We start from the raw sequence: 25,436 nt of genomic DNA, 5'->3' as shown, positions 1-25,436 counted from the left end.
GATTCACTTACCACTGATTTATCGACCGTTTGTACTGTATGTTTGAAATAGAGTTAAGTAATCAGGTTAGTTTTTTAACTTATAAAGAAACTTTAAAAGAGTTTCATACTCAAGTGGCGAATTGGTTTAAGTCAAGAGACTTTTAAGCATAATACATTCGATTTCCATACTCAGCTAGTTGCCAAATTCGTTTGGTATCAATCTAATCTGACCTCAACTCACTTTTGAGTTTGAAAATACTCAAATAGAGACCTTTTTAACAAGTTTTTGACAGAGCGTCGCATGAGCGGCCAGATAGATCGACTTGGATTGTAAAACTAATCTAGTACACCCTCGGCTGCGAGTAATGTTCTGAAATGTGATGTTCGTAGACGCCCACTTTTTGGTAGTATAAAATGCGAGGCTCCAGTCTGCCTAGTGCCAGTTTTCGTGAATATCGCCTGTAGAGTGGATCAAATCGAGTAAACTTGAACCCATTATATGTTGAAGTGCAGTTCTTAAGCTCTACCGTTTATTGTGAACTTGTGACACAACAAAATTATGAGAAAAAATGCTCAGTAGGTCACTAAAATGTTCCTTCTTACTAGTGTTGTGCTTGCAATTCCGTTCCGCGAATTCATCTCGGGACAATCTAGAGCCGCGTGCCCATCTCGTGAGGCAATGGAACGATAATCTTCTTCTCGAACCGGCTTGGGATCGGAATGTTACCTTGCGATTGATGGGTGAAGCCGCCACCGTGACTATCAACGATGTGGACATAATGACGGTGCTCCGGCGGCGCCAAAGGATTATAGCGGATCGCCAGGCGGCTCGAAGGGAGCCCATCTTGCTGGAGACCGTTAAGGACATGTTCCAGGATACAGAGCGTAAGATGACGAGGTTACAGCGACGTGTCTTCAATGCAAGAAACACCACGAGAAGAAGTGGGCTCAATCAACGCCTCCTGCGGCGGCAATTGCAGCGCGTGGAACGCGTCAGGGGAATCCTGCAGACCCTCTCCGGAAACCTGAACAGAAACGAGTGCCTATCCAATCCTTGCAAGCACGGCGGAACCTGCCACGATGCCTACAAGGCATTCCAGTGCGATTGCCCCGCGGGCTGGGAAGTGAGTAAGCGGGGGCGTTTCTCACGAGATCAAGGGGCGTATTTTCACATGGAAAAAACTTATATGATTGGAAATTCGCTGGCCTAACCACGATTAAGAGCAATACAACTGAATTTTATATATTAAAACTCACCTAAAGCAACTGTTAAACAATTTACTTAGACATAGCTTGAAATATGGAAGTAAAAGTTCGAATCACACTTTTACTTTAAATTTAAGATTTTGGGGAATACCTACAGTTCTAAATTAAAAGTTCATTGGATTCTTACTGCATTGAAAGTGTTTTCCCAATTATATCTATATTATTATATTATGCTTATATTATTATACTTAGGGACCAACTTGCGAGGACGACGTAGACGAGTGCTTCGTCTTGTCCGCGACATATCGCAATGAGTGTCAGAACAACGGGCAGTGCATAAACATACCTGGAAGTTACCGGTAAGTTGGCGAGATGTTCCAAGTCCAGCAAATGAAATGTGTAGCTCCAAATGACCGTTTTAGGTGCCGTTGCCGCAAGGGATTCACTGGCACCAACTGTCGCCTCCGTCACAACACATGTCTGCTCGGCGGTTCCCGGGAGCTCTGCGGCCAGCATGGCACCTGCATTCAGGCGGCCAATTCTGCTGGCTATGTGTGCATCTGCGATCAGGGATGGACTTGGATGGATGCCAATGTGACCACCGCCAGCCCGAGTGCATGCGCCCGCGACGTTGATGAGTGTGAGCCGCGCGTGAATCCTTGCCACGCTGAATGCATCAATCTGCCGGGTAGTTTTCGATGCGCACCCTGTCCACCGGGATACACGGGCGATGGGCGCTTCTGTCGCGACATTGACGAATGTGCCGGCGAGGATAATGGCGGCTGTAGCCTCCAGCCACGGGTGACGTGCACCAACACAGAGGGCTCACATCGCTGCGGCCGATGTCCACCCGGTTGGACGGGCGACGGACGAACATGCACCGCCTCGGATTCCAATTCGTGCAACAATGAGGGCATCTGCCATCCGCTGGCCAAGTGCGAGTACGTATCCGACATGGTGGTGTGCACTTGCCCCTTGGGCAGCTTTGGACATGGCTATGGTGCCGATGGCTGCACCGCGGACTCCAGTCGATTGCCCTGCGATCAGCATCCTTGCCAGAACAACGGCACCTGCATCCAAAGCGGAAGGGGCACCACGTGCATATGCCAGCCTGGCTATACCGGCGCAGTGTGCAGCTCGTCGGATGTGTGCCACCCGAGTCCATGCCTAAATGGTGGTACATGCCGCCTGTTGCCGGATGCCAAGTACCAATGCGTTTGCCCACTCGGGTACACCGGCACCATCTGCTCCCATCCGCGATTCTTTTGCGGAGCCACGATACGTGGACCTTCCGGCCAGCTGCATTATCCACCCAACACATCTGATGGCGATTACCAGGCCGACGAGCGCTGCCCGTTTATCATACGCACAAATCGGAGCATGGTGCTCAACCTGACCTTCACCCAGTTCCAACTGCAGGACAGTGTCGACTGCAGCGCCGATTTTCTGCAGCTGCACGATGGCAACTCTCTAAGCTCCCGTTTGATTGGTCGCTTCTGTGGCTCCCGTTTGCCCATGACAAACGGCAGTGTAATCACCACCCAGGAGCAGGTATTCTTCTGGTTCCGCTCCGACAACGAGACGCAAGGCAAGGGCTTCCATGTCATCTGGAATTCGTTGCCCTTCTCCTGCGGCGAAACTTTTAATCTGGAAACGACGGAGTCCGGCGTGCTGCGATCTCCGGGCTATCCCGGTCAGGCTCGACCGGAACTCGACTGCCGCTGGTATCTGACGGCGCCATTTGGCTACCGGCTGCTCCTTCGGTTCTACGACATTACGCTGGGCAGCAGCGCAGCATCTGCCGTGAACTGCAGCCAGGATTCGCTCATCGTTTACGACTCGGATCGCCAGTTGCTGCGCGCCTGTCAATCTCTGCAGCCGGCGCCATTGTATAGCTCCTCAAATAGCCTGCGCCTGGACTTTCACACGGACGCCATACGTTCGGATAGCTCCTTTCAGATGCACTACGAAGTGGTGGTGGCCCAGCCCGGCTGCGGTGGAGTGTTCACGGAGCCGCGTGGCCACATCTCTGTTTACATGGACTTCGAGGTGTGCCTGTATCTAATTGAACAGCCACGAGAGACGCAAGTTAAGCTGATTATCCATCGTATTGATCTTGTGAGTTCGTTGGGTTGTAGCTTTCTGAATATCGAGATCTTTGACGGAAGGACAACTGACTCGCCGCTCATGCGACGCATCTGCGGAGATCATGAGGAGAGTGAACTGGAGCCGATTATATCCACTGGAAATGTGATTCTAGTGCGCTATAAATACGCCTTGAGTGGCGTGGAGCTGAGGAAAAGTTTTGATTTCACCTACACAAGAGGTAAGGCATTTGAAGACTATGAGTTTACATAGGGTTTTCAGGGTGAATTGTTTACAACTTAGATAGTATCTAATGTCATTATTTTCCAGTGTGTACTGGTAGCTTTGATACCTTTTCGGGGGTAATCAGTACACCCAACTATCCGGGTCCATATCCTGATGACATCACCTGCACCTACAACTTCACCGGGCCACTTAATACGGCTGTTCGCATCCAAATCACTGATCTATCGCTGGGCACTGCCAATAATGGAAATGATTCATCTTATTTGGACGCAAGTAGAGATATCAATCAATTTAAACTTTTTTTTTCACGCTTGTATCTTGTAGGCGTATTTAGCGGTGGGTCAAAAGCGGCATATTGTAAAATCAACGGATAACCTTGTCCTGTTGTCACACACCAATCGGGCTAGTCTGGTCTTCCACGGGTCCGGTGGTGGTCGTGGAATGCGACTTGAGTACCGTTTTGTTCTTGATCGGTGCGGCGGGTTCCTTGACGAACCCGGCCAAAGAATTTTTCACAGAGTTCGGTCTACATTTTGTCAGTGGTTTATAGAATTCCCCGGAAGGAAAACAATCTCTATACACCCAATGGTTTCAGACGGAAGTATATCCGTATATGATAACAGCACAGATCCAGGAAAATTGATAAATAGGTAGTTACCAAAAAAACTGACCTATTAAGAGCTTATAAGAATATTATTATTATTGCAGTTATACTGGAAGAGTGGAAGATGTTTTTGATGGAGATCTTTTGACCATAAACATGTTCACACAATTCAGAGGATTTGTAGTTTATTATATTCAATTCGACATTGCCCCGCAAGGTAGGAAATGCTATTTACTCTTACTATGTACTATTTGCAATATGTAATGGGAGGTAGCTTACCCTAATAGATTTTTCTATGTACCTACACTTTTATACAAGCACAAGACAATGGTTTAGGAGCTTCTTTTGATTTAATTTACGATAGAGAGCTGTGGAGGAACCTTCACTGGTCGCTTTGGCTACATCAAAACACCAAACTGGCCCAAGAACTATGGAGAGTCCCAAACGTGCGAGTGGATTATCAAAGCACCCTTTGGCCACCGCATTGAGTTAGTGGTGCACAATTTCACGCTGGAGGCATCGTTTACGTCCCCTTCATGCTGGACCGACTGGCTGGAAATTAGGTAATCTGATACAAAGGTATGGCGTACGAATGCAGCACCATACGATTTTCGATTTGCATTTCAGGAATGGCGATTCTGAGGGTTCTCCGCTAATTGGACGCTATTGCGGTACTGAAATTCCGAGCAGGCTTCCCTCATTTGGAAATGTGCTGCACCTTAAGTTCCAGTCGGATGACTCCGTTGAGAAGAAGGGATTCCTTTTAAGCTGGCAGCAGATCGGTGCCGGATGCGGCGGCAAACTGAGCTCATCCACGGGCACCATCCATTCTCCCCATTTATTGGCGGGAAATCGCGGTATCCTTGCTTGCGACTGGCAGATTATCGTCGCCGAGGGATCCAGCGTTAACGTGCAGCTCGAGAGCAATGACAACCGTATATGTAGTGGGCAACTGGCCTTATACGATGGACCCACCACCGCCAGCAGTCCAATGGTGCTGCGATGCAATGGGTCCATTGCCCAACCGCTGCAGTCGACCGGAAATCGCATCCTTGTTCGTTACGATGTTGGCCATGATGCACCTGACGGCACCGACTTCGTGCTGAACTACGAGACCAATTGTCGAGTTCGGCTGGAGCAGCTGCAGGGTGCCATTGAATCGCCCAATTTCCCGGACGACTATCCGCCAAACCAAGACTGCGAGTGGGATATTCGAGCTGGTGGACGGAAGAATCACCTGGAGCTCGTATTCTCCCACCTGTCAGTGGAGCAATTTTTCGAACGCTGTCCCGATGACTACGTGTCCGTTATAGACATGCAGGACGACCAAGTGCTCAGCGAGAAGCATCTCTGCAGCAACGATGGCTTGGACCCCATCACCTCCGCCGGAAATCGCATGCTCCTTCGCTTTAAAAGCGATTCGTCGGAGCAGAGCCAAGGCTTCCGGGCGGAGTACCGGCGTATAGGATGTGGAGAGCACTTACGGGAAGCAGGCGGAAAGTTTGAATCGCCAAAGGCGCCCTACAGCGTGGACATGGACTGTGTTTGGGTCATTACGGCATCGGAGGGCAGGCAGGTGCGTCTCCAACTTCATGAAGTCTACTTAGAGGCCACGCAGATGGAGTGCCGCGATGCGGAATCTAGCCTCTCCGTATCCGCACCCAGTGGCTTCAACTCCTCAGTGGAATTGTATCGAAGTTGTCACGAGGAGACGGAGACGCAAACATTTCTCTCGCCAGGAAATGAGTTAGTGATTCGCTTCGTGAGCAGCTCCATACCGTCTAGAAAGTACTTTACGGCCACCTTTGTCCAGGTGCCAGCCAGTTGTGGTGGATATATATCCGCCAGTAGCGGCATGCTGACCACACCCGGATTCCACAACAGCCAGGACAGCACCAACGTCGCTAACTACTCATCCAACGTTGAGTGCGTATGGACTGTAGAGGTACGTCATTCATTTTGGCATCGAAAAACCAATAATTCTTTGCAATCCTTCAGGTAACGAATGGGTATGGCATTAGACCGCATTTCGAGCAATTTAACCTCACGGATTCGGTTAACTGCTCGCTTAGCTTTGTCGAGCTATCGAAACTGGAGCAGGACAACAAGGAGATATTCCTGGAGAGGACCTGCGGCGAGGACTCGCCAATGATCCGAATAGTGCACGGACAAAAGCTGCGTGTCCACTTCAAGGCTCAGGCCGGAACCTGGGGACGGTTCATCATGCATTTCGAGCGCCAGTGTGGTGGACCGCTCTCCACTGGCGAGGGCTACTTGCAATCCCGCCTAGACGAGGACTGCAGCTGGCTGCTTTCCGCCCCGGAGGGCAGCAAACTAAGCCTAAACATTAATCAGCTTGAGTGTCCCAAGTGCCGCCTTGGCGCCTTGCAAAATTGTACGGAGGGCCTGCAGCTGCTCAATGACGACGACCAGGTTCTACTGTACCAGATGTGTCGGGATCATCCGGCCAATCTTATTGTGCCCGCCAACAATGTGCGTATCCTGACCCACGGCATAAGGCTGCAGGCGCAGTTCAGCACGTTTGAGAACTCATGTGGCGGCAATATCACATCAGCCCGCGGCAGCCTTAGTTCACCCAATTTCCCGGACAGCTATCCGGCCAACATTGAGTGCGTGTGGTCCATCGAGGCACGACCGGGAAATGCTTTGGAGGTCACCTTCGAGGCCATGGACATTGTTCACTCCGAGCACTGCAACGATGACTTCCTAGAGATACGCTCCAGTGTCCAGGGTCCACTGCTGGGCCTGTACTGCGATAAGAAGCTACCGGCGACTCCCTTGGTGGTCCAATCTCAGCTATGGATCAAGTTCCGCAGCAGGCCAGGCAACACCGCTGGCGGTTTCCGTTTCCGCTGGACTTACGGTATGTTATAACTTGATCACCAACAACGTGGAGCACAGGAATCGATTGAATTCCTACTGTTTCAACCACTTGCAGTGCACAACAACGAACTCACAAGGGACACCAATGGTACCATCGAGTCTCCTCCGCTGCTCTTCGCCAGGGGCGAGAGTCAACCCTTCTCCTGGCGCATTTTTACGGAGCGCGAAATGGTTATTGCTTTGCACTTTAAGGAATATGTTTCAGGCCTTTTGGTAAGTGCGGATTATACTGGATAATTGCTTGCCCCCTCACACTGCCCTTTCAGCTCTTCGATGGCTATGATGATAACGCTTTGGAGGTCGTTGTACGCGCCAGTCCATGGCGGTTTACCTCCAGCAGCAATGTGGTCTACTTGCAGACTGATAATGTGGAGCTGAGTCAGTTTCGACTAAAGTGGAACGTGCTGAACAGCAATTTGGTCGTAGGTAACCTCAGCTCCACCAACAAGAATTGTACCCAGGAACTTACGTTGAGGCACATGGCCGAGACCGAGTTAAGTTCCCCGGGATATCCGCATGGTTACGCAGCAAATCTGAATTGCGAATGGACGATAAAGTCGGAGTACCCTTCACATCATATATATGCCTATGCAATTAATGTGGATCTCGAGGACTATGCCGGCTGTACCGCCGATTATCTAAATATTCAGAGTTCACATGACCTCAGCCAATGGACCAACGTGCTGCGTAGTTGCAAGGCGCCACTGGTGGGCCCAGTTCACGGTACGCCACACCTGAGATTACAGTTCCATAGTGATATGTCCGTCAACGGCACTGGATTCCAGGCGAAGCTACGCACTGTCTGTGGCGCCAATATGACGGGTATCGTTGGCACCATTCCGCCGGACAACTTGGCCGATGAGTGTGCCTGGCACATCGACGTCCGACCAGGACGAAAAATAGACATTACCATTGATTACAATGCTTCGCCGCCAGCAGCCGTCTGTGTGGCATATGGTCTGATCTACGATGGCTTGGATGAACATGCACCTTTGCTTGGTCACAGCAGGTTTGGCAACAAACCGGGCATCAGAAAGATGCAATTCCGGACAAGCAGCTCGCATGCCTACATCAAGTACCATATCGGCAGTTCCGGAGTTAATGGTCTTTGCCTTTGGACACTCACATACCGAGAGTTCAATGAGTGCAATGGCGAGATTAGGTTGACCCAGCTGGCACCTAACTATACGATTACGTCGCCGGGATATCCGTATCTGCCGCATCCGCATGCGGAATGCACGTGGTTGGTCATGGCGCCACCGGGTGAGACCATCGCCGTCAATTTTGATGAGCACTTCGAGTTGAGTGTCCGCCACTGCGACCAGGAGAATGTGGAGCTGTTCGATGGTGCCACCAAACTGGCCCGCCTCTTGCTCCGCACCTGTCGCAAGCCTCAGAACACGGTGCGCTCAACTGGCAACCTGCTACTCGTCCACTATCAATCGGAGCTCAATGAGCCCACTGGCGCTTTTCGCCTGAACCTGTCACTGAGCACCTGTGGTGGTCGGTTCAGTGGTTCGTCTGGGTTCATCAGCTCGGAGAACTATCCCCATTTGGGTGGTTATCCCAAGCCGTCGGTGTGCGAGTACAGCATTCTCTTGCCACAGAACTCGTTTATTCGTTTGAACATCACCGATATCCACTTGCCCTACGAACATCTTGCAAATGGAACATCCTCATTTGGCACCAGCGATCGCCTGGAAGTTGTTGACTATGCGGACCGAACTCAACAACTATTGGTGCTGGATGGCAGTATAGGAACACACCCTGTCGTCACCCTAAACACCAATGCGGCGACCATTCGCTTTGTGGCAATCCAAAATGTGAACACATATCGGGGTTTCAAGTTGAGATACGAGCGCTTTGCGGGAGCCTGCTCAAGGGAAATAAATGGAGCTGAAGGGGACATCGTAATACCGCCAATGCCGCAGACAGTCTGGCTGAGATTCTGCCGCTTGAGGATCAGTGTGCCGAAGGGTCAACGGGTACGCCTCCATCTTCTCAATCTGGATAATATTCGCGTCGTCACACGAAACGACACTGGCCGGTAAGAAAATTGTTAGCATATATCCATAATACCTTAACAAACCTTTCTCAAACTATTTGCATAAGTATAGTATTATATATTGATAATATATAAGTATTGATAACTTCTTTCAGAACCTTCAGACAAATTGCACGGTTGGCCAGTATGTCGCACTTCTCCTTCTACAACGACGCCAACTCGCTCTCCAAGATCACCGCATTCCGGATCGGTGGCTACAATGGCAGTGGAATTATTGAGTCCACAGACAACTTTATGCTCGTCGTTGTGATGACCAATCAGTTGGACTTAAGTGCAACTCCGTTGAGAGCCCGCTACAGCTCCAGTAAGCCAACAGTCTGTCCGCCGAATATCGGAGATCAGGAAGCGGGATCAGTTTCCATCCAAAGTCTCCTTCGGCTGCCTGGCTATCATTGCAGCATTCAATTTGTGGGCACTGCCAGTGCAACGCTCACCTTCAAGGTGGAGGAGTATCTATTCCAAACACCCGGCGGCCCGGCCATTTCGTTCAGAGACGACAGTTCGAATCTTCCAGTCAAGTCGCTGTACGCTAATGTCACCAACTATTATGTCTCTCTGGTCACCACAGCTGGACGTCTAACCCTTCTGAATAGCGCAAACGTCAAATTACGACGATTCCGGGCCACATACCGGCGACACAACTGCGGCGGACGGATGCAGGCAGCTGAGGGCGTGACCATTGAGTCCCCGGATATGTTAACTCAGTTGAATGATGCCTACGGTGAAATTGAGTGCCTTTGGACGCTGAGCGACAGCATCGGCTATGTGCTGGAGGGCAATGTAACCCTAACGGACCGTTGCGATCGGGAGTACATTGTGATCTTCAGCGGACAGTCGGAGGTGGGTCGCCTATGCCGGGGTATGGACATGAATAGCACGCTGCTGGAGCGTTCCTTCTCCACGATACTCTACCATTCGGAGAGTCGATTCCCTCAGCGAAGTAGGTTCATCCTGCAAGCACGGAAAGCCATCTCCTCCGGCAATGCGGTTCGCATTGACCGACGACCTTCGCCACTGGTGACGATTAATGGCGAGAATTACCTGAAGAGCACCGAACGCATATGGGAGTTTGTTACCAGCGCTGGCCTATCCCTGAGGCTACATTTTCCCGAACGCATTTTCATTGTGGCCTCACCCAACTGCTCCGTCGATCGATTGACCGTGGAGCATTACGATCGGACGACCAAAGAGTTTGTTGAGGTGACCAGCCTGTGCGGCAGGCAAGCAGCTAGCGATATACTGGTGCCATCCTTCCGGATGCGTGTGATATTCCGTACGAACTCGAATACAACGGGCGATGGTTTCAGTTTCCAGGTATTCCCCAGCTGCGATGCCGTACTGCTGGCCGGGACAGAGATGCAAACCCTGGCCAGTCCCAGTGGGTCGGCATACAGCGGACAGCAGTTCAATTGCAGCTACACATTCCTGGCGACCGACGACCACCAAGTGGTGGTCAGTGCGAGGACCAGAAGCTCATGGGCATCGTATGTCTGCACCGGTTCCTACTTCGAGGCCTATCGTCGCGGCGATGGCGATGTGGAGGAGAGCATTGGCAGGCTCTGTCCCGCCTTCGAGGTGAAAGGCAATGGTTGGCTGCGTCTGCATTATATCTCTACGCTGACGCGTTGGTTCGAGCTGCAATACCAACTCATTCAATGCGGTGGCAATCACAGCAAACCATTTACTCTGCGCCCGCCGCAGGATGAGGATGCTGCTGCATATGCCCACAACACGAAATGCGAATGGCGAGTTACCGCGCCGCCACAGCATGCCGTCGTCATAGAGTTCAAGTACTTTGATATGGAGGCCAACAGGCAATGTGCCTTCGACAGTCTGGCCATCTATCGCGGCCATGTGGCCAGCAAGGAGCAGAGAACGGATCTCCTGTGCGGCAATCTTACCAATCCTGCCACTATCATGGTGAACAGCAACGAAGCGCTCATCGCCCTTTCCACAGACAGCTCCAACAATCACCGCGGCTTCCTGGCCACCGTGCGCTTCACACCCAATTGCAACGAGCATGTGGCCCTCGACCTGGAGGTGCCACGCATGAGCTTGATGCGGCAATACACGATCAATGCCACCGACCCACTGTTGTGCTACTTCCAGGCCAGCGCTCCGCCGGATTACCGCATTTCTCTGGAGGTGCGCAAGCTGCAGCTAAACGATGTCGCCTGCGGTAGGTGCAGCTACTTGGAAATCCACGACAGCGAACTGGTCGAGGGCGAGAGTCTTGGTAGGTACTATGGGTATACAAATGGCAGTAAGGCCTCGGAAAGCACAAAGGTGTTTAGTTCCTATGCGGACATGTCCCTCAAGCTGAGTGCGAATACCACACGGTCTCAGAAGAACATCAGCTTTGAGCTAATCCTGCAGATGGAGCGCACTGTTTGCGGACAAGCGGAGTACGACATGGGGTTGAATGAGGTACGTTGATATAGAATATAGCCTATTTTTCTTAACCTTTTTTCTTACTTTTTTCGACAGACTATTACGGTGGGTGTGCAGTACGACAACAGGACGAGGGACCACGAGGGAAGTATTCAATGCCTCTGGACAATTAAGCATAAGGGAGATGTGGAACTAGATTTCCGGAAGCTTAGCCTCAAGGAAATATCTCAGCGGACTGGGCAATGCACGGACTACATCAAAGTGTCCAAACCATATGTAATATAAAACATATATTAATATTATTACATCTTATTACAATATCTTTTTACAGTTCTCTAGATCTTATTGCGGACAACACGACAAAAGCTTCACGTTGGTTGAAGAAGTCAACGAAGCCAACTTACAACTAGCTTTCCACAGCGACGGACTCGAGGAATCGCAAGGATTTGAAGTTATCATACGCCGAAAGCCAAGTAAATATATGTATATATAGGGTGTTTTTTTTTAGAGGTATAGAACTTTAAATTGCAATAAAACAACGATGGATTATTCGATTGACATGAATTTTATTGACATGAAAGATAATCTTGTGGCATTACATTTTAAATATGATTTCTGGCATATGACCGCCACGGCTGGCTCGGATGTAGTCCAATCTGGACGTCCAATTTGCAATGACTTTTTCCAACATTTGGCCGTATATCGGCAATAACACGGCGAATGTTGTCTTCCAAATGGTTTAGCGTTTGTGGCTTATCCGCATAGACCAATGACTTTACATAGCCCCACAAAAAGTAGTCTAGCGGTGTTAAATCACAAGATCTTGGAGGCTTATGAAAAATCGGGAACAACAGCAATCTCGTTTTGGGCCCATTCGACGAATCTACGCCTTGCTTGATGATCGTTTGGTTTCAATTCTTGCACGAGTTGGATTTTGTAAGCACGCATGACGAATTGCCAAACCAAACTGAGAATAAATCACTTGACAGCTGTTAAATCGGTCGCCATCTTGAACAGTAATGCCAACTTAAAGTTCTATACCTCTAAAAAAAACACCCGTCGTACTGATCGTTATTGGTTCACATAGCGAATTCAAATATTTGGCTTACAGAGTGCAATCGAAACTTCACGGCGCTGAGTCAGGTGATTGAAGCCAACTCTCTATCCAACTGCACGGATTATATCCGAGTTCCAAAGGGTTACAGCATAACGCTCTACGTAATGACTGTGCTGTTCGAGAGTTTCGATAATAACTCTTTCGTGGTAAGCTTGCAGTTTTTACTACTTTAAATCAAATAATGATGAATACACTTCATATTCGCACAGGTAACCGATCTGCAATCAAACAAGACCATTTTCACCACTTCGGACATTCAATGGGAAACCAAAGCTAGGATTACATCTACCAACGAGATGCGGCTCGAAAGCCGCAGAGTATCCTCCCTCAAGTTGTTCTACTACTCCACCAGCAACCAGTTTCCCAGCGGATGTGGTGGTGATCTGGCGGTTGGTGGATCGGTGGGCAGTTATCTGGAGAATCCCTCCTACGAGGGCCGGAACAGCTCACTCTGCACCTGGAAAATATCCGTACCACCTGGCGCCAGTCTGCGATTCGCCTTTCCAGGTTAGATAATTCATAGTTCATTGATTTATATTTGAGTACTACTATAATTGTGTGCCTCGTAGAATTCAACATGGGCTCGGAGACCAATTGCGATCTGGACAATGTGCGATTTTATGACAACGTTGTTGACGACCAAAGTCTCGTGAAAACATTGTGTGGATCGAGAATTCCAGATATGCTTACCATAGCCAAAAATAACATTATTATAGTGGCTAAAAAAAGTCAAAACTTCGATGGATTAGGATTTAAAATGGATATAATCGAAATTGGCTAAAGTCTTTCAGATACTTTACTAACCTGGTAAACAGGTTCCAAGTAATTTATTTCAATAAATGTAATCACCGAAGTATTACTGCTGTGCTTGTGAATAAAACACTATTCAAGAAAATAAATTCAAATATATGTACTTATTTAATCTGTTTCATTAACCAAACGTGTATCAACGCATTGCTGACACTTCATTGCTTCGATTCTAATTATATTGACCCTAGCCCGTTTCAGATTACATTAAACTGATAACAAACGATTTTAAACAATTTTGTTTCTAAATTTTTATTCTAAGTTTTTATAAGCCTATTTTGACGGGGTATTTTTAGAGGTTCTATGGTGTAATGGTTAGCACTCTGGACTTTGAATCCAGCGATCCGAGTTCAAATCTCGGTAGAACCTAGTATCTTCTCTATTTTATTTTGAATTATTTATTATATATTGGAAGATATTATAATATTAAATTAGTTCAAATCTCGGGAGAACCTAATGTCTTCTCTATTTTATTTCGAATTATTTATTATATATTTGAAGATATTATAATATTATTAAATTAGAATTTTATGTTATTATAAGTGCATATGCACTTCCTAGGGAAGCTCGTCACCAAATTTGCATTTAATTGGTAAATTTACTTTAAATACTTTATAATACTTCAAGGATTGTTTGCTCTAGAATTTAAAAATAACATCAATAATTTGTTATACTAAGAAAGTATTAAACTATTATAGGTTTTTTTTATATATAATTTGTTAAGTGCATTTTTAAAAGATTGCACTATCAGCTTCGCTCACTTTCAGCAGATAATCTTTGAATTGGATTCGACTTAAATTTAATCACAACTTATGACCTTCGCAGCAATTTGCAATTTCAGATACATTTGTGCCCAAGTATCTCATTCTGTTTATGCTACTTAAATGGCCGCCATGACAACCAGAGTGAAAGTGAATTAAATCAATTTAGTTAAATGAAAGACAGCCGGTACGTATTTGCCAGTGAGGGCGGCATACATAATATGTAGACATACACATTTACTATTTATAAGTGAACAACAAAAATCAGCTGCTTGCAGTTCGAGCCCCCAACTAGGAAGACTAGATGGAAACTAGTGTGTCCACGTCGGCTGGTTGCTTTATTTTTTAGTCAAGAGCGAGTCGTCGAACGGATCTGGACACCAGCCAGCCAGAAATACATATTCGCGAATAGAAATCTATAGGAAAAATCAGTGGCAACATGTCTATTTTCTCAAAATCGCTGCTCTTTCGCGGAGGTAAGCCAGTATTGCGTATATAGCTAGTGTCATTCCATATGGTTATTTCTAAATATTATTAACAAATAAAGCATTCATATTTAGCCCTTAGAAACCGATTTATAGATAACCAAAAAAATAAGAAATATTTCCACATGTGCATTTCTATTTCTACACACCCTGAATATTTCTTATATTTAATATATTTTTAAAAAGGCACGATTATAGTGTAAGTAATTGAAAAATTCTCTTTGAATGCATATAGAATTGTATCTTAAAAATATCACTTATTCTGTTATGTATTTTTAAGGGGTTTTTAGCTCTTTGCATTTAGCCAAATAAATAGGATTATATATTTCAGTGGGTGGGCGCCACTACAGCGCAGCGGCTCAGGCTCAATTGAGGGAGATCTTGGGCAGCCAGCTGGCCGGGATTAAGGAGGCGGGCACCTTCAAGGCGGAGCGAATCATCACATCTTCGCAGAGCACTCAGATAACAGTGCAGGGCAGCGATAAAAAGATACTCAACTTTTGCGCCAACAACTATCTGGGACTGGCGGTAAGTAATCTGAATAGGATCCTACTGATGTCCACCTACTGGCTTCCTTTGACACCCAGAACAATCCGGAGATCGTGGAGCATAGCCAGAAGCTGCTGGAGCAGTATGGCGCTGGTCTGAGCTCAGTGCGATTCATTTGCGGTACGCAGGATATACACAAGCAGCTGGAAAAGAAGATAGCCCAGTTCCACGGACGCGAGGATACCATTCTGTATGCCTCCTGCTTTGACGCCAATGCCGGCATCTTTGAGGCCATCCTCACGCCGGAGGATGCGGTGTTCTCCGACGAACTAAACCACGCTTCGATCATCGACGGTATCCGTTTGTGCAAGGCCAAGAAACAACGCTACAAGCACCGGGACTTGGGTAACTTGGAGGAGCAGCTGAAGGCAAGCGATGCTCGGCTCAAGCTGATCGCAACCGATGGTGTGTTTTCCATGGATGGAAACATCGCACCACTGGCCCGCATCGTTGAGCTGGCCAAGAAATACAATGCCCTGGTCTTCGTGGACGAGTGCCATGCTACGGGCTTCTTTGGCGCCACCGGACGTGGTACCGAGGAGTACGACAATGTCATGGGTGAGGTGGACATCATAAATTCGACCCTGGGCAAGGCACTGGGTGGAGCTTCCGGTGGATACACCACGGGACCCGCCGAGCTAATCTCGTTCCTGCGCCAGAAATCCCGGCCGTATCTGTTCTCCAACACTCTGCCGCCAGCCGTGGTGGCCGTTGGCCTCAAGGTGATGGACATGCTCCTCCAATCCAGCGAGCTGACCCAGCGCGTCCAGAGCAACACGCAGCGCTTTAGGCAGGCCATGACCAAGGCTGGATTCACCATTGCCGGCGAGAACCATCCCATCTGCCCTGTTATGCTGGGCGACGCTCGACTGGCCTCTAAGTTCGCCGATGAGATGCTAAGTGAGTTGAAAACTGAATAATCCATTCATCTATTCTATATTAAACCAATCATTATTTTCAGCGCGAGGCATCTACGTTATCGGATTCAGCTATCCGGTGGTTCCCCAAGGAAAGGCACGTATCCGTGTTCAAATCTCCGCTGCCCACACGGAAGCTGAAATCGATCGGGCCATTAATGCATTCATTGAAGTCGGTCGCTCTCTGAAAGTAATTCAGTAAAAATGTAAATCAATCTGCGTCCAGTATTTAATATTGCATTTATATTAAACGAAACTGCATTTATCTATAAACTCACCCATCACATTTGGAATACGCTTAAAAGGGAAGTAAAGGTTTTTATACATTTTAATAGTTTTCCAATTCCCAAAAATAGATTCTTTTTCTTGTGTTTACGGAGTTGCTTTATTTGGTACATAGTATTAACTAAAAATCATTTACTAAGTAAATAATAGACTGTTGCAGTTGGTTTGAACTTAAGCTTAGATTGCACGATAAAAGAAGTATTGCACTTATTCGAGCACAAAACTTACGTATGTTCGCAATTAAATCAATAACAATTATACAATTCGAGTAACAAATAAACATAAAAATAATTAAGGAAGTGTGGGGTCGGCTGGCCAAGTCACTCAAAGCATATGGCATTAAGTCTTCATAGTTCTAGTGCCAGTGCTTGAGATGGCTCAAACGAAAAGGAAACTTTTACAAAGCGTGAAATGTGAGTAGATTGGGCTAAGAGTACCGAGGTGTACGTATTGCGATGACTATGAAATACTTTGGTTAGTGTTGTGTTTGCACGATAATGGTTAGATGCAATTCAATTCGATTAAAATCGTTTGTGATTATTTGTTGACCAGGCCGCGTGCTTTGGGATACGCCGAAGCTGGCTTCTTTGCCGGCAGACGGCCCGTGGGCGGACGGCGGTTCGAGTCCAGATTTGAGGCGGCACTTGGCAGCCCCCGGCTCGACTTAATGTTGCGAGCATTGGGAATGGAGCTACCCACAACAGCGCCAGCACCAGGACCAGCTCCTCCATTGGCATTCGCATTAATAATGTTCTCTAGACGGCTGCGCAGTGAGTTTGTGTGCGAATCCACGATGTCGATATCATCTCCGCCCGTTTGCATGGCTTGGGCGAGCACCGCCTGAAGCGAGGCGGACACCTTGGGCGTACGGTACTCCTGGGTGGTGCGACACGGCATCTCCAGCTCGTAGTTCACGATGTTCTCGCTCTTGAAGCGTAGAGAGCTCGGTGAATTCGATTTGGCTTCCTGCAGTGCGTACTCGGAGGTGGGCCTTCTGCGCTGAGGATGCGACACCGGTCGCTTGCTGCTGAACTTGCCATCACCACCAGGAGGCGTGGGCAGCGACATCGAGGAAAATTTCCATTCCTCCTGCTCCTCATCATACTTGGCCTGCGTGTACAGGCGCTGCTTTACCTCGATGGGCACAAAGTTGTCGATGATTAAGAGCTGGCGTTTTAGTTCCTTTACCAGCTCGTTCTGCGCCATCTCGAGTTCCCTAAGGTCCTGATTGTGATCGGACTTGCAATCGTTGAGTTCCTGCTGGAGAGCCAAATATTTCGCGTAGCACTTCGAGAGCTTGCGCTTTTTAAGCTCCACCTCTTGTTCAAGTGAAACGTTCCGTTCGCGAATTTCCAGAGTGGTCTCTTCCTGCAGTTCAAGCTGCTGCTGGATCTCAATTTCGCGCTTCTTGCGCTCAGCGATTTCCACCAGCTTCTTCTCCAGCTCAATCTGGCGCTCACTGTACGTGTCCAGCAGGTTTTTTCCGCCGCGAACAAGTTGACCCTCTAATTCTGCCAATTTGGCCGCCAGTTTTGTGTTCTCAACGCGCTCCCGTTCCAGTTCCTCGTTGGACTTGGCCACCTCGGCCTCGTTTTCCTTATCCGACTCGGACTCCGCACCCTCTGCATCGCTGTCATCCTCCGCCGGCTGCTCAATCGTTGAAATCTGCAGAGAGTCCGACATCTCCTTAGATACGGGCTCCTTTTTGGGCTTCTTAACGCGCTGCTTCTTGGCCGTGACCTGCTTTTCAGTGCGTTGCTGCTGTTGCGGACCTATCAGCCGCTTGAGTCGCTCGATTTCCTCTTGGTACTCCTTCAACTTGGCGTCCTGTGGATCCTCATTCTTGATCGGCTGATTCTGGATGGACTTGGCTCGTGAGGCGTACCGCAGTGTGGTCAGCGTTTCGTTATAATTGTAGTTGGATGGTCCAATGTTGGCAATCATAATGGTCTTGGAATTGCCACCCAGCGAATCCTGCAACAATCGGGTCAGCTTTGAGTCGCGATACGGAACGTGTGGCGAACTTTCGGCCAGGGCGGAGATCACGTTGCCCAGCGAAGAAAGTGCCAGGTTAATCTTGCTGGCTTCCTTTAGGCGCTCCGCTGATGCTCCTGTCTTGGACTGCCGCTCGCTGCCCGCCAGATCGATGAGATTCAGTTTGCCCACTTTGATGGTGTTGGTTTCCGTATCGCACATCTCGATTTTGATCATGAAAATGGCGTGGGATCTGTAAGTACATTAATGGATTATCTAAAGTCTCGAAATCTCTTTTGTTAACGCTAGACACTTACCTGGAACTATGCTCATTCATGTTGGTGAATCCCACGGTGCGGTTTTTATTGCCCACCTGCATCACTTTGATCATGTCTTCGACACTCTTGCAGTTAATGGCGTGCAGATTGGGCACATAAACGCCCGATCCCCGTTCCCGCACCTCCAAGTGCTTGGAGTTGGGCTTCAGCAGATCGCGCAGCTCCTCCATATAGATCTCCAGATAGGATACATCGACCAGAAACTGGAAATTTTCGGTGCGATTGATGTGCAGCCAGATCTGTTCGAAGGTGCGCGGTATGATGCCCATCAGTTCGTCATTTCCGCGCACTCCCTCCATGGTGAACGTTTTGCCCGTGCCCGTTTGTCCATATGCAAATATACATCCATTGAATCCCTCTAAAACGGAACTGACCAGCGGAAAGACCACCTCATGGTAGAGCGTCGTCTGCGTTGCACTCGCATCATAGGCGGCATCGTAGGTGAAAACCTTGCGCTGCTCCTTGTTGCCATCGACCACATTCTGCAGCTCCACAACGCCCCTATTCGGATACACGTTGACCACCTCCGGCGATCTTTCCGAGCGTTCTCTGTTGCTCATGGGCCTGCATCGCACCACCACTTGGACGCACTCGTTGGGCGTCTGGCTGCCGCCGGTTCCGGGTCTCCTGCTCTTGGCACTCATCTCCAAATATCCGGAGATCCACAAAGTCCGTGGTATGTGCTGCTGTGCTCTTTTGTGTGCGGTGACTCAGGCAGCTCCCCCTCAAAAAAAAGTCGAGTAGCTGTGGCGACCGAAAACAAATGACGAATAAAATCAATAATTTCCTCCTGACGCAACCTTCTATCTTCGGCACTTCTGTGCCCGATTTGCACGCACAGTTTGAAGCTATTCAGGCACTTCAGCAAACGGGCAAACCGATTTGGCAATCAACTGCTATTACCTGTTATTTTCAAGCCAATTACTTCACCTTGAATTCGCTTTTTTGTCTCAGCTGCGGTTAACTTTGTCTGGCTCAAACGAGCAGTGTGCCCAGGCCTACCAACTCTGCCCCACCAAAAGGAGCGACCCACTGGAAAGTACGGTACTACCAATTAAATACCGCGCAATTCGAAATGGTAGATAAATGTTTAAATATAAATTTGTTTAAGTAATTGTACATTAATGTAGTTAGTAAAAAAGCACTAATTTATCAACCAGTTTGGCTAAAAGTAATTTTGGTGAGTACAAATACAACAAAATAGGTTAAAACATTTGTTTATTTTTGTGTTTTTTTGTTTTACAAGTCACGTTTACTGCTTTTCGATTTTCCCGAACTTGATTTGCTAGAGCCAGTTTCGCCCCGTTTACGTTTATTTAGGGGATTTCGTGGATCGTAGGCATCGTACCAATCGTCACCCTTTTTATTGGCATCCTTAGCCAGGACTGGAGCCGTACTGTTAAAGTTCAAGGTGTGCGACAACCAATCGTCGCCGATTATTTCCTGTTCTACTGCGCGATCGTCAATATCCTTCGGTTCCGATTCGCCATCCTCGGAGCTGGACTTTTGCTTTAAGTTGTCCAATTTTGTTCGGAATTTGGAGAGTAAGCTTAGTGTAAATGCCTCCCTAAAAATTAAAAATTTTTACAAGCTGTTTAGAAATAAAATATAACCCACCTTGACTGTCCTTTGGGTTGAAGCTTTACTTTGGCGGTGTACTTCTCCTTAGACTCTATAAAATCGTTAATGTAATGGTTTTCGCTAGACCCCTTGATATCAGAGGATTTTGCTGCTTTCTCTTGTCCATTAAGTAACTTGTCTTTGCTTTGCTTATCCATTTGATACTGCTTTTTAAGAGAAGCGATTTCCTCACGGATCTTGGATCTAAATTACATAAATTAAATGGCTTGACCAGAATAAATCATATTTAAGCTCACTTTTCCTCCGAGACTTTCCGACTTTGTTCCTCCTCTCGTGTCAACAAAACATCTTCGTCGTCACCAGAATCAGTCTTATCCTCAACGGGCTGAGCTTTCTTGTCTGCTCCACTCTTTGAACTCTTAGACAATTTCATTTTGATGAGATCCGAACTAGCAGTGGACGGTTTTTCTTTGACACTATCCTCAGGGCAATCGTCGGACAAGTGCTCCTCGATTTTGGCCGCTTCTAATTTGGGTACACGAATGGGCTCCTTGCTCAGTTTGGGATCATCCGTGACGTCGTGCAGGGATTTCGCCTTACCGGCGTTCTGTTTAACATAAACGTTGGTCTCCTCCTCATCACCTTCGGCTTCTTCGCCAAAGGAGAGCAGGCCGAAGTTTCTGTGGATTATATTAAAGCGTTAGCAATGCATCTAATGTATGGTAAATAAATCAATACGTTGCAGATACGCCGCATTGTTATACAGTTTACAAGGCAAACATTCAATTTTTTCACTTAGTAGTATGTTAACAATTTGGTTCCGCTCATTAAGGCGTAAATATAATAATGGAAAAATACGCCAATAATAAAAATATTAATCAAGTGGATCAATCAAGTGCAATCTTACTTGACTCCTTGTCGCTCCTTCTTGCTCTTTTTGCTCTTAGTGGATGGTTGGGCCAGAACGCGAGGAACAATGTCATCGAATGGGTTAGAAAGGACCTCTGTGGAAACGATGCGATGGGCGTGCAACGGTCGTTCCTGGTGATCAACAATGCCCTCCTCCAACTTGAGCATGTTGTAGATGGTGTCGCCGGTGATCTTCCCGAAGAGCGTGTTCTTACTCTGCAGTTCCGGCGTCGGAGCGAATGTAAAGAAGAACTGGGAGCCGTTGTCATCCTTTCCAGAGTTTGCCATTCCCACAAGGCCACGACGCGTGTACCGCAGTCGGGAGTGAAACTCATCTTTAAAGGGCTGCCCGTATATGGACTCGCCGCCGGTGCCGTCGCCACTTGGATCGCCTCCCTGGACAATGAAGCCCTTCACCAGCCGGTGGAATTCGGTGTTCTTGTAGTAGCCCTCTAGGCAGAGTTGCACGAAGTTGCGGCACGCCTTCGGACACTCCCGTGCCCACAACTCGATATCTATGTCGCCCACAGTGGTCTTAAGAAGGACCTTTCCCGATGTGGGGGGTTCCTGGATATAAACATTGCTCATTTTTAACACAAATCAAAACAATCGCTGCGGCAGTGTGACCGCACTCCACTTTTCGAAATATACCAGCGATTACTCGAACTCTTATTTTTAAAAAACATCGTTAATGAAAAAAAAAAGTTTAATAAAAATATAACAATTTAATATGATATCAAAGAAAAATGTGAAGCTAGTTTGATTATAGTTTTATTTTAAGATATTATTAAGATGTAAAATGCCATCAAAAATGTTATAATCTCTACTTAAAAAGTAAATAGTTAAGACTTGAAATTAAACGTACTTAAAAAATGCCTAACTTTTGTAATGTCAAAACATTTTTATACGATATTCTCCTAGTAAAGATTAAATGTAACTTTATCCTGTTCGATTATTTGCGTTGCTGTTAATATCTACAATATTCGTTACTAGGCAACCGTATCGTTTTCATATTAATAGTCACTTACTTTTTAGTTTTAGTTATAAACCATCATGAATTTCAACGACGATCCACTTGCAGAACTGCTCAGCGATAATAGCCTGGATAATGACAACTTTTTTGATACGCCAGCGGGTGTGGGTCACAAGAAAGCAGCAAAACTTGCGAAGCCGAAGGGAAAACTGGAGGATTTGTTTGGGATCCAGGAGGAGACGGAGGCCGATGTGCAGGGCCAGGGTACGGGTGCCAGGAAAGCCCCCAATGCCACCAGCACGCCGAGAATTGTAAAGCAGAAGCCCTCTATCTCACTGGACGACGATCTTGTCGAGGATGATGACTTGGGCTTCGATCCCAAACGACCCAAGAGTGGCGGCGCCAAGAGAAGCCTTTTCGATGATCTGCTGACCAGCAACGCAGAGCCCAAGAAGAACATCTTCGATGATATTCTGGCGGGAGATGCCGTCAAACGTCCGGCCACGAGCAAACCATCAATGTCCCGCCAATCCACGGACACCACCACGGATAACTCGCAGGCGAGGCCCAAGACTTCCACTGGCAGAAGAAGCTCGGCGCAATCGGCCACCATTAATATGAATGCTGATCCGCTGGGTCTTTTTGGCAGGGATACAAATGCCACAGTGTCAGGAATGTCCACTCCCGTTTCCAGAAAACGGGGAACCACTGCGGATTGGCTGGGTCTGGAGCAGGAGCCGGAGCCGGATCAACGACCTAATACGCCGAAGGCGCAGACCCCCAAAGCGCAGCCCTTAAGTGGAAGTCCTTCAAAGAGTACAGCCGACATTCTGCGCCTTCCCGACTCCGATGAGAACGATTTGGAGCAGGAGGCAGAAATGCCCGTCGTTCCCGCTCCATCAGCGGTCACTGCCGCCACCCAAAATATCCTCATGCTGAGCAATCTCAACCTGGAAAGCAACCACAAATTCAATGCCTTGCAGCAGCAGGAGGCTCAATTGGTGATTGCCGCTCAAATGAAGAGCCAAGAGAGAACCTTATTGGAGATGCAACGTCGCCAAGAAGATCAGGATAGAAAATTCCAAGCATTAATCCAACAGCAACTGCAGCGACAGCAGCAAATGGAAGAGCACATAAAAGGGCAGCAAGATCGGATCAACATGCACCTTCAGCTGATGATGTCGCAGCCTGTGCATGTCCAGGAAGTGGTTAACGCACTCCCGGCCATGGAGAAACCGGAACCGGAAACGAAGGAGCCCAACAGGGCGGCCAGTCAGGAACAGGAGCGTTTGCTGCTGCTCGAAATGGATGCCAAGCGCAATCTGCTGGAGAAACAGCGGCTCGATGAGCTGGTGGCCAACATGAAGGTCAACTATGAGCAGGAGATCGAAATGATCGATTCCTCATATAAGTAAGTTTTAACAAGACACAGGTATTTCTTCGAAGTCTTATTCCCAAAAGATACCCTTTAACTTTAAAGGTAGGGGTAAAAAAAGGCGGCCTTTTTTTAAATAAATGCGTATCCTTTTATTCCAGAAAGCAAATTAAGGTGCTGGAGGAGCACTTGTCCGTTGTAGAGAAACGACTCAAGGACGAGAACAGCGAGTTACGGCAGTACTACGTTGAAAAGCTGGAGAAGCAGAAGGAGGACTACGTGGAGCAGATCTCTAACCTGCGGCAGGATCATGAGGATGAGGTGCGTAAGTTGCGTCAATCCCACGAGCTGGACCTCGAGGGTATTCGTCAGGCTAAATTGGTGGAGTTGTCGGCGGTGCAGGATCATGGAAATTATCTGGAGACACTTCGTATGGCCTCCAGCAATCTTCAAGAACTTCGCGACGGAATGAGTGATAACCAGGAAAAGGAGCGGCAGTTAGAGGCGCGCGAACGTCGCCTGGCCGACCAGGAGAGGCGTTTAAAGATGAACGAGGAGACGGCCGACGACGAGAAGCGCCTCCTGATGGAGCTGGTAAGCACCTTGGAGCTGCAGCTGGGCCGTCTGTCCAAGGACTCCGCCGAGGAGAACTGGCAGCTCCGTCAGCGAATGTCCAGCTTGGAAGCGGAGCGCAAGGCTTTCGAGCGCGAAAAGGAATTCCATCGCGAGCAAATGCAGCGGGATGAGAAGCGTGTGGAGGATCTTAAATCCCTGCAGCTTGCGGAGATGGAACGACTGCATCGCGATCTCCAGCAGGAGCGCAATCAACTAACAGTGGAACGCCAGCAGATGGAACTAAAACAACAGCTCAATGAGCACGGTGACCCAGACAGGGATCGCCGCGAGCTAGAGGCCCAGCTGCAGGTGGCCCGCGAAGCCATTCGGCGAGCGGATGAGGAGCGGGATCGCTGCCACAAGCTGCAACGCGATATGGAGCAGCGCAAGCGCCTTCTTCTGGACAAAGAGAACGCCCTGAATCTCAAGGAGGACGAACTGGGCCAAGCCACCGGCGCCTATCGCCTGGCCACCAGTCGCCAACACTTGGCCGAGCAGAAGGCTCGGGAGGCGGACCAGCTGCTCCAGGCCAAGCTTAAGATAATGGCCAAGCGGGGCCAGGAATTCGGCGAAAAGGAAGCCCAGCTGGCCCACGAACGAATGCTGGTGGCGCAGGATCGTATTGCACTGGTCAATCTGAAGAAGCAAATTCTTCGCAGCAGATGTGCCATCTGCAAAATGGGTGCGGAATCGGCAGAAATCGCCCAGCGAAGGTCAAATGGAAATCCTCCAGCAGCCACCGATCTTCAACTGCCCCAAATGACGACCAGTCATGCGGAGCTCCTACTTAAAATGTCCCAAGAACCGGGACAGGTCCAGAGTGACATTGTGGACCGCATGCTGGACGAGAACATCGAAGCCTCCTACCGCAGGATGTACAACGCGCCGCCCAGTAGTTCCCTCGACGATCCCGACTACGGTGCTGGTGGGCTGGACGACGACTCCAAGGTGGCCATGGATCACGGCCTGGACCCTGGACGAAACATTTTTGGCGCACTATAAATAACATTTTTGTAAAGCCCAATGAAAGGGCTTTTGTAATAGCAATCAAATAAATGACTTACTTAATTTTTAAATGTCATTCAAATTAAACCATGAATCTGAGAGTTGGTTTTTAAATTATTGCAACGGTCAAAACTCAAATAGATGTTTTTGCTTATGCGTTATAAACTAAATAAATTTGAATTGATTTAAATTTGAAACCCGGCTAATTGATTAGCCAATTTTCAAACATCTGTTCGATAAGGCGTTGATCGATGGTTGCCGAA

General features: G+C 48.1%; 5 protein-coding genes and 1 non-coding gene across 8 annotated transcripts; 4 read left to right on the top strand and 2 right to left on the bottom strand.

Annotated features, from left to right (window-relative positions):
* Positions 1–541: 541 nt before the first annotated feature.
* On the top strand, positions 542–13,461 carry LOC120448167 (cubilin homolog). Its single transcript, XM_039630005.1, has 17 exons — positions 542–1,105; positions 1,440–1,546; positions 1,610–3,513; positions 3,603–3,787; positions 3,843–4,168; positions 4,227–4,339; positions 4,487–4,685; positions 4,750–6,067; positions 6,121–7,006; positions 7,082–7,239; positions 7,293–9,073; positions 9,187–11,518; positions 11,579–11,758; positions 11,814–11,955; positions 12,594–12,745; positions 12,809–13,106; positions 13,169–13,461. Exons 1-17 carry the CDS (start codon positions 551–553, stop codon positions 13,378–13,380), a joined length of 10,848 nt encoding a protein of 3,615 aa, XP_039485939.1. The 5' UTR covers positions 542–550; the 3' UTR covers positions 13,381–13,461.
* Positions 13,462–13,703: 242 nt separating this feature from the next.
* Trnaq-uug lies at positions 13,704–13,775 on the top strand. Its single transcript has one exon. It is a non-coding gene; the product is annotated as a tRNA-Gln (tRNA).
* Positions 13,776–14,490: 715 nt separating this feature from the next.
* LOC120448395 (2-amino-3-ketobutyrate coenzyme A ligase, mitochondrial) lies at positions 14,491–16,391 on the top strand. Of its 2 annotated transcripts, none has more exons than XM_039630384.1 (4): positions 14,491–14,643; positions 14,984–15,180; positions 15,240–16,101; positions 16,163–16,391. In XM_039630384.1, the coding sequence occupies exons 1-4, from the start codon at positions 14,607–14,609 to the stop codon at positions 16,318–16,320; spliced, it is 1,254 nt and encodes a 417-aa protein (XP_039486318.1). In that variant the 5' UTR covers positions 14,491–14,606; the 3' UTR covers positions 16,321–16,391. The 2 variants fall into 2 exon arrangements, with proteins under 2 accessions (XP_039486318.1, XP_039486317.1); XM_039630383.2 differs by having other exon boundaries at positions 14,516–14,643; positions 14,969–15,180.
* A 97-nt stretch (positions 16,392–16,488) lies between these two features.
* On the bottom strand, positions 16,489–19,738 carry LOC120449127 (kinesin-like protein Klp68D). Its single transcript, XM_039631440.1, has 3 exons — positions 19,619–19,738; positions 18,695–19,459; positions 16,489–18,630 (listed from the first exon to the last, which is right to left on the bottom strand). The coding sequence occupies exons 2-3, from the start codon at positions 19,357–19,359 to the stop codon at positions 16,941–16,943; spliced, it is 2,355 nt and encodes a 784-aa protein (XP_039487374.1). The 5' UTR covers positions 19,360–19,459; positions 19,619–19,738; the 3' UTR covers positions 16,489–16,940.
* Positions 19,739–19,916: 178 nt separating this feature from the next.
* Positions 19,917–21,840, bottom strand: LOC120449649 (spliceosome-associated protein CWC27 homolog). The gene is made up of 4 exons (XM_039632241.1): positions 21,204–21,840; positions 20,593–20,976; positions 20,333–20,539; positions 19,917–20,282 (listed from the first exon to the last, which is right to left on the bottom strand). Exons 1-4 carry the CDS (start codon positions 21,791–21,793, stop codon positions 19,955–19,957), a joined length of 1,509 nt encoding a protein of 502 aa, XP_039488175.1. The 5' UTR covers positions 21,794–21,840; the 3' UTR covers positions 19,917–19,954.
* A 284-nt stretch (positions 21,841–22,124) lies between these two features.
* On the top strand, positions 22,125–25,244 carry LOC120449888 (trichohyalin). Of its 2 annotated transcripts, XM_039632567.1 has the most exons (3): positions 22,125–22,138; positions 22,241–23,589; positions 23,715–25,244. In XM_039632567.1, exons 2-3 carry the CDS (start codon positions 22,259–22,261, stop codon positions 25,168–25,170), a joined length of 2,787 nt encoding a protein of 928 aa, XP_039488501.1. In that variant the 5' UTR covers positions 22,125–22,138; positions 22,241–22,258; the 3' UTR covers positions 25,171–25,244. The 2 variants fall into 2 exon arrangements, with proteins under 2 accessions (XP_039488501.1, XP_039488500.1); XM_039632566.2 differs by lacking the exon at positions 22,125–22,138 and having other exon boundaries at positions 22,168–23,589.
* The last annotated feature ends 192 nt before the right edge of the window (positions 25,245–25,436 follow it).

The sequence above is a fragment of the Drosophila santomea genome, chromosome 3L, assembly GCF_016746245.2.
Source record: "Drosophila santomea strain STO CAGO 1482 chromosome 3L, Prin_Dsan_1.1, whole genome shotgun sequence".
NCBI lineage: Eukaryota > Metazoa > Arthropoda > Insecta > Diptera > Drosophilidae > Drosophila > Drosophila santomea.
The sequence above is the reverse complement of the archived record's forward strand: the minus strand, read 5'-3'. Positions and strand labels throughout refer to the sequence as shown.

Coding starts and splice junctions, on each gene's coding strand:
- LOC120449888 (XM_039632567.1), top strand. CDS start 22,259: ATGAATTTCAACGACGATCCACTTGCAGAACTGCTCAGCGATAATAGC. Junction 23,590..23,714: donor ATGATCGATTCCTCATATAA/GTAAGTTTTAAC, acceptor CTTTTATTCCAG/AAAGCAAATTAAGGTGCTGG.
- LOC120449127 (XM_039631440.1), bottom strand. CDS start 19,359: ATGAGTGCCAAGAGCAGGAGACCCGGAACCGGCGGCAGCCAGACGCCC. Junction 18,631..18,694: donor ATGAATGAGCATAGTTCCAG/GTAAGTGTCTAG, acceptor ATGTACTTACAG/ATCCCACGCCATTTTCATGA.
- LOC120449649 (XM_039632241.1), bottom strand. CDS start 21,793: ATGAGCAATGTTTATATCCAGGAACCCCCCACATCGGGAAAGGTCCTT. Junction 20,977..21,203: donor AAGGAGCGACAAGGAGTCAA/GTAAGATTGCAC, acceptor TATAATCCACAG/AAACTTCGGCCTGCTCTCCT. Junction 20,283..20,332: donor CAACCCAAAGGACAGTCAAG/GTGGGTTATATT, acceptor TTTAATTTTTAG/GGAGGCATTTACACTAAGCT.
- LOC120448167 (XM_039630005.1), top strand. CDS start 551: ATGCTCAGTAGGTCACTAAAATGTTCCTTCTTACTAGTGTTGTGCTTG. Junction 4,340..4,486: donor ATTCGACATTGCCCCGCAAG/GTAGGAAATGCT, acceptor AATTTACGATAG/AGAGCTGTGGAGGAACCTTC. Junction 6,068..6,120: donor AGTGCGTATGGACTGTAGAG/GTACGTCATTCA, acceptor GCAATCCTTCAG/GTAACGAATGGGTATGGCAT.
- LOC120448395 (XM_039630383.2), top strand. CDS start 14,607: ATGTCTATTTTCTCAAAATCGCTGCTCTTTCGCGGAG. Junction 15,181..15,239: donor ACAACTATCTGGGACTGGCG/GTAAGTAATCTG, acceptor TTTGACACCCAG/AACAATCCGGAGATCGTGGA. Junction 16,102..16,162: donor GTTCGCCGATGAGATGCTAA/GTGAGTTGAAAA, acceptor CATTATTTTCAG/CGCGAGGCATCTACGTTATC.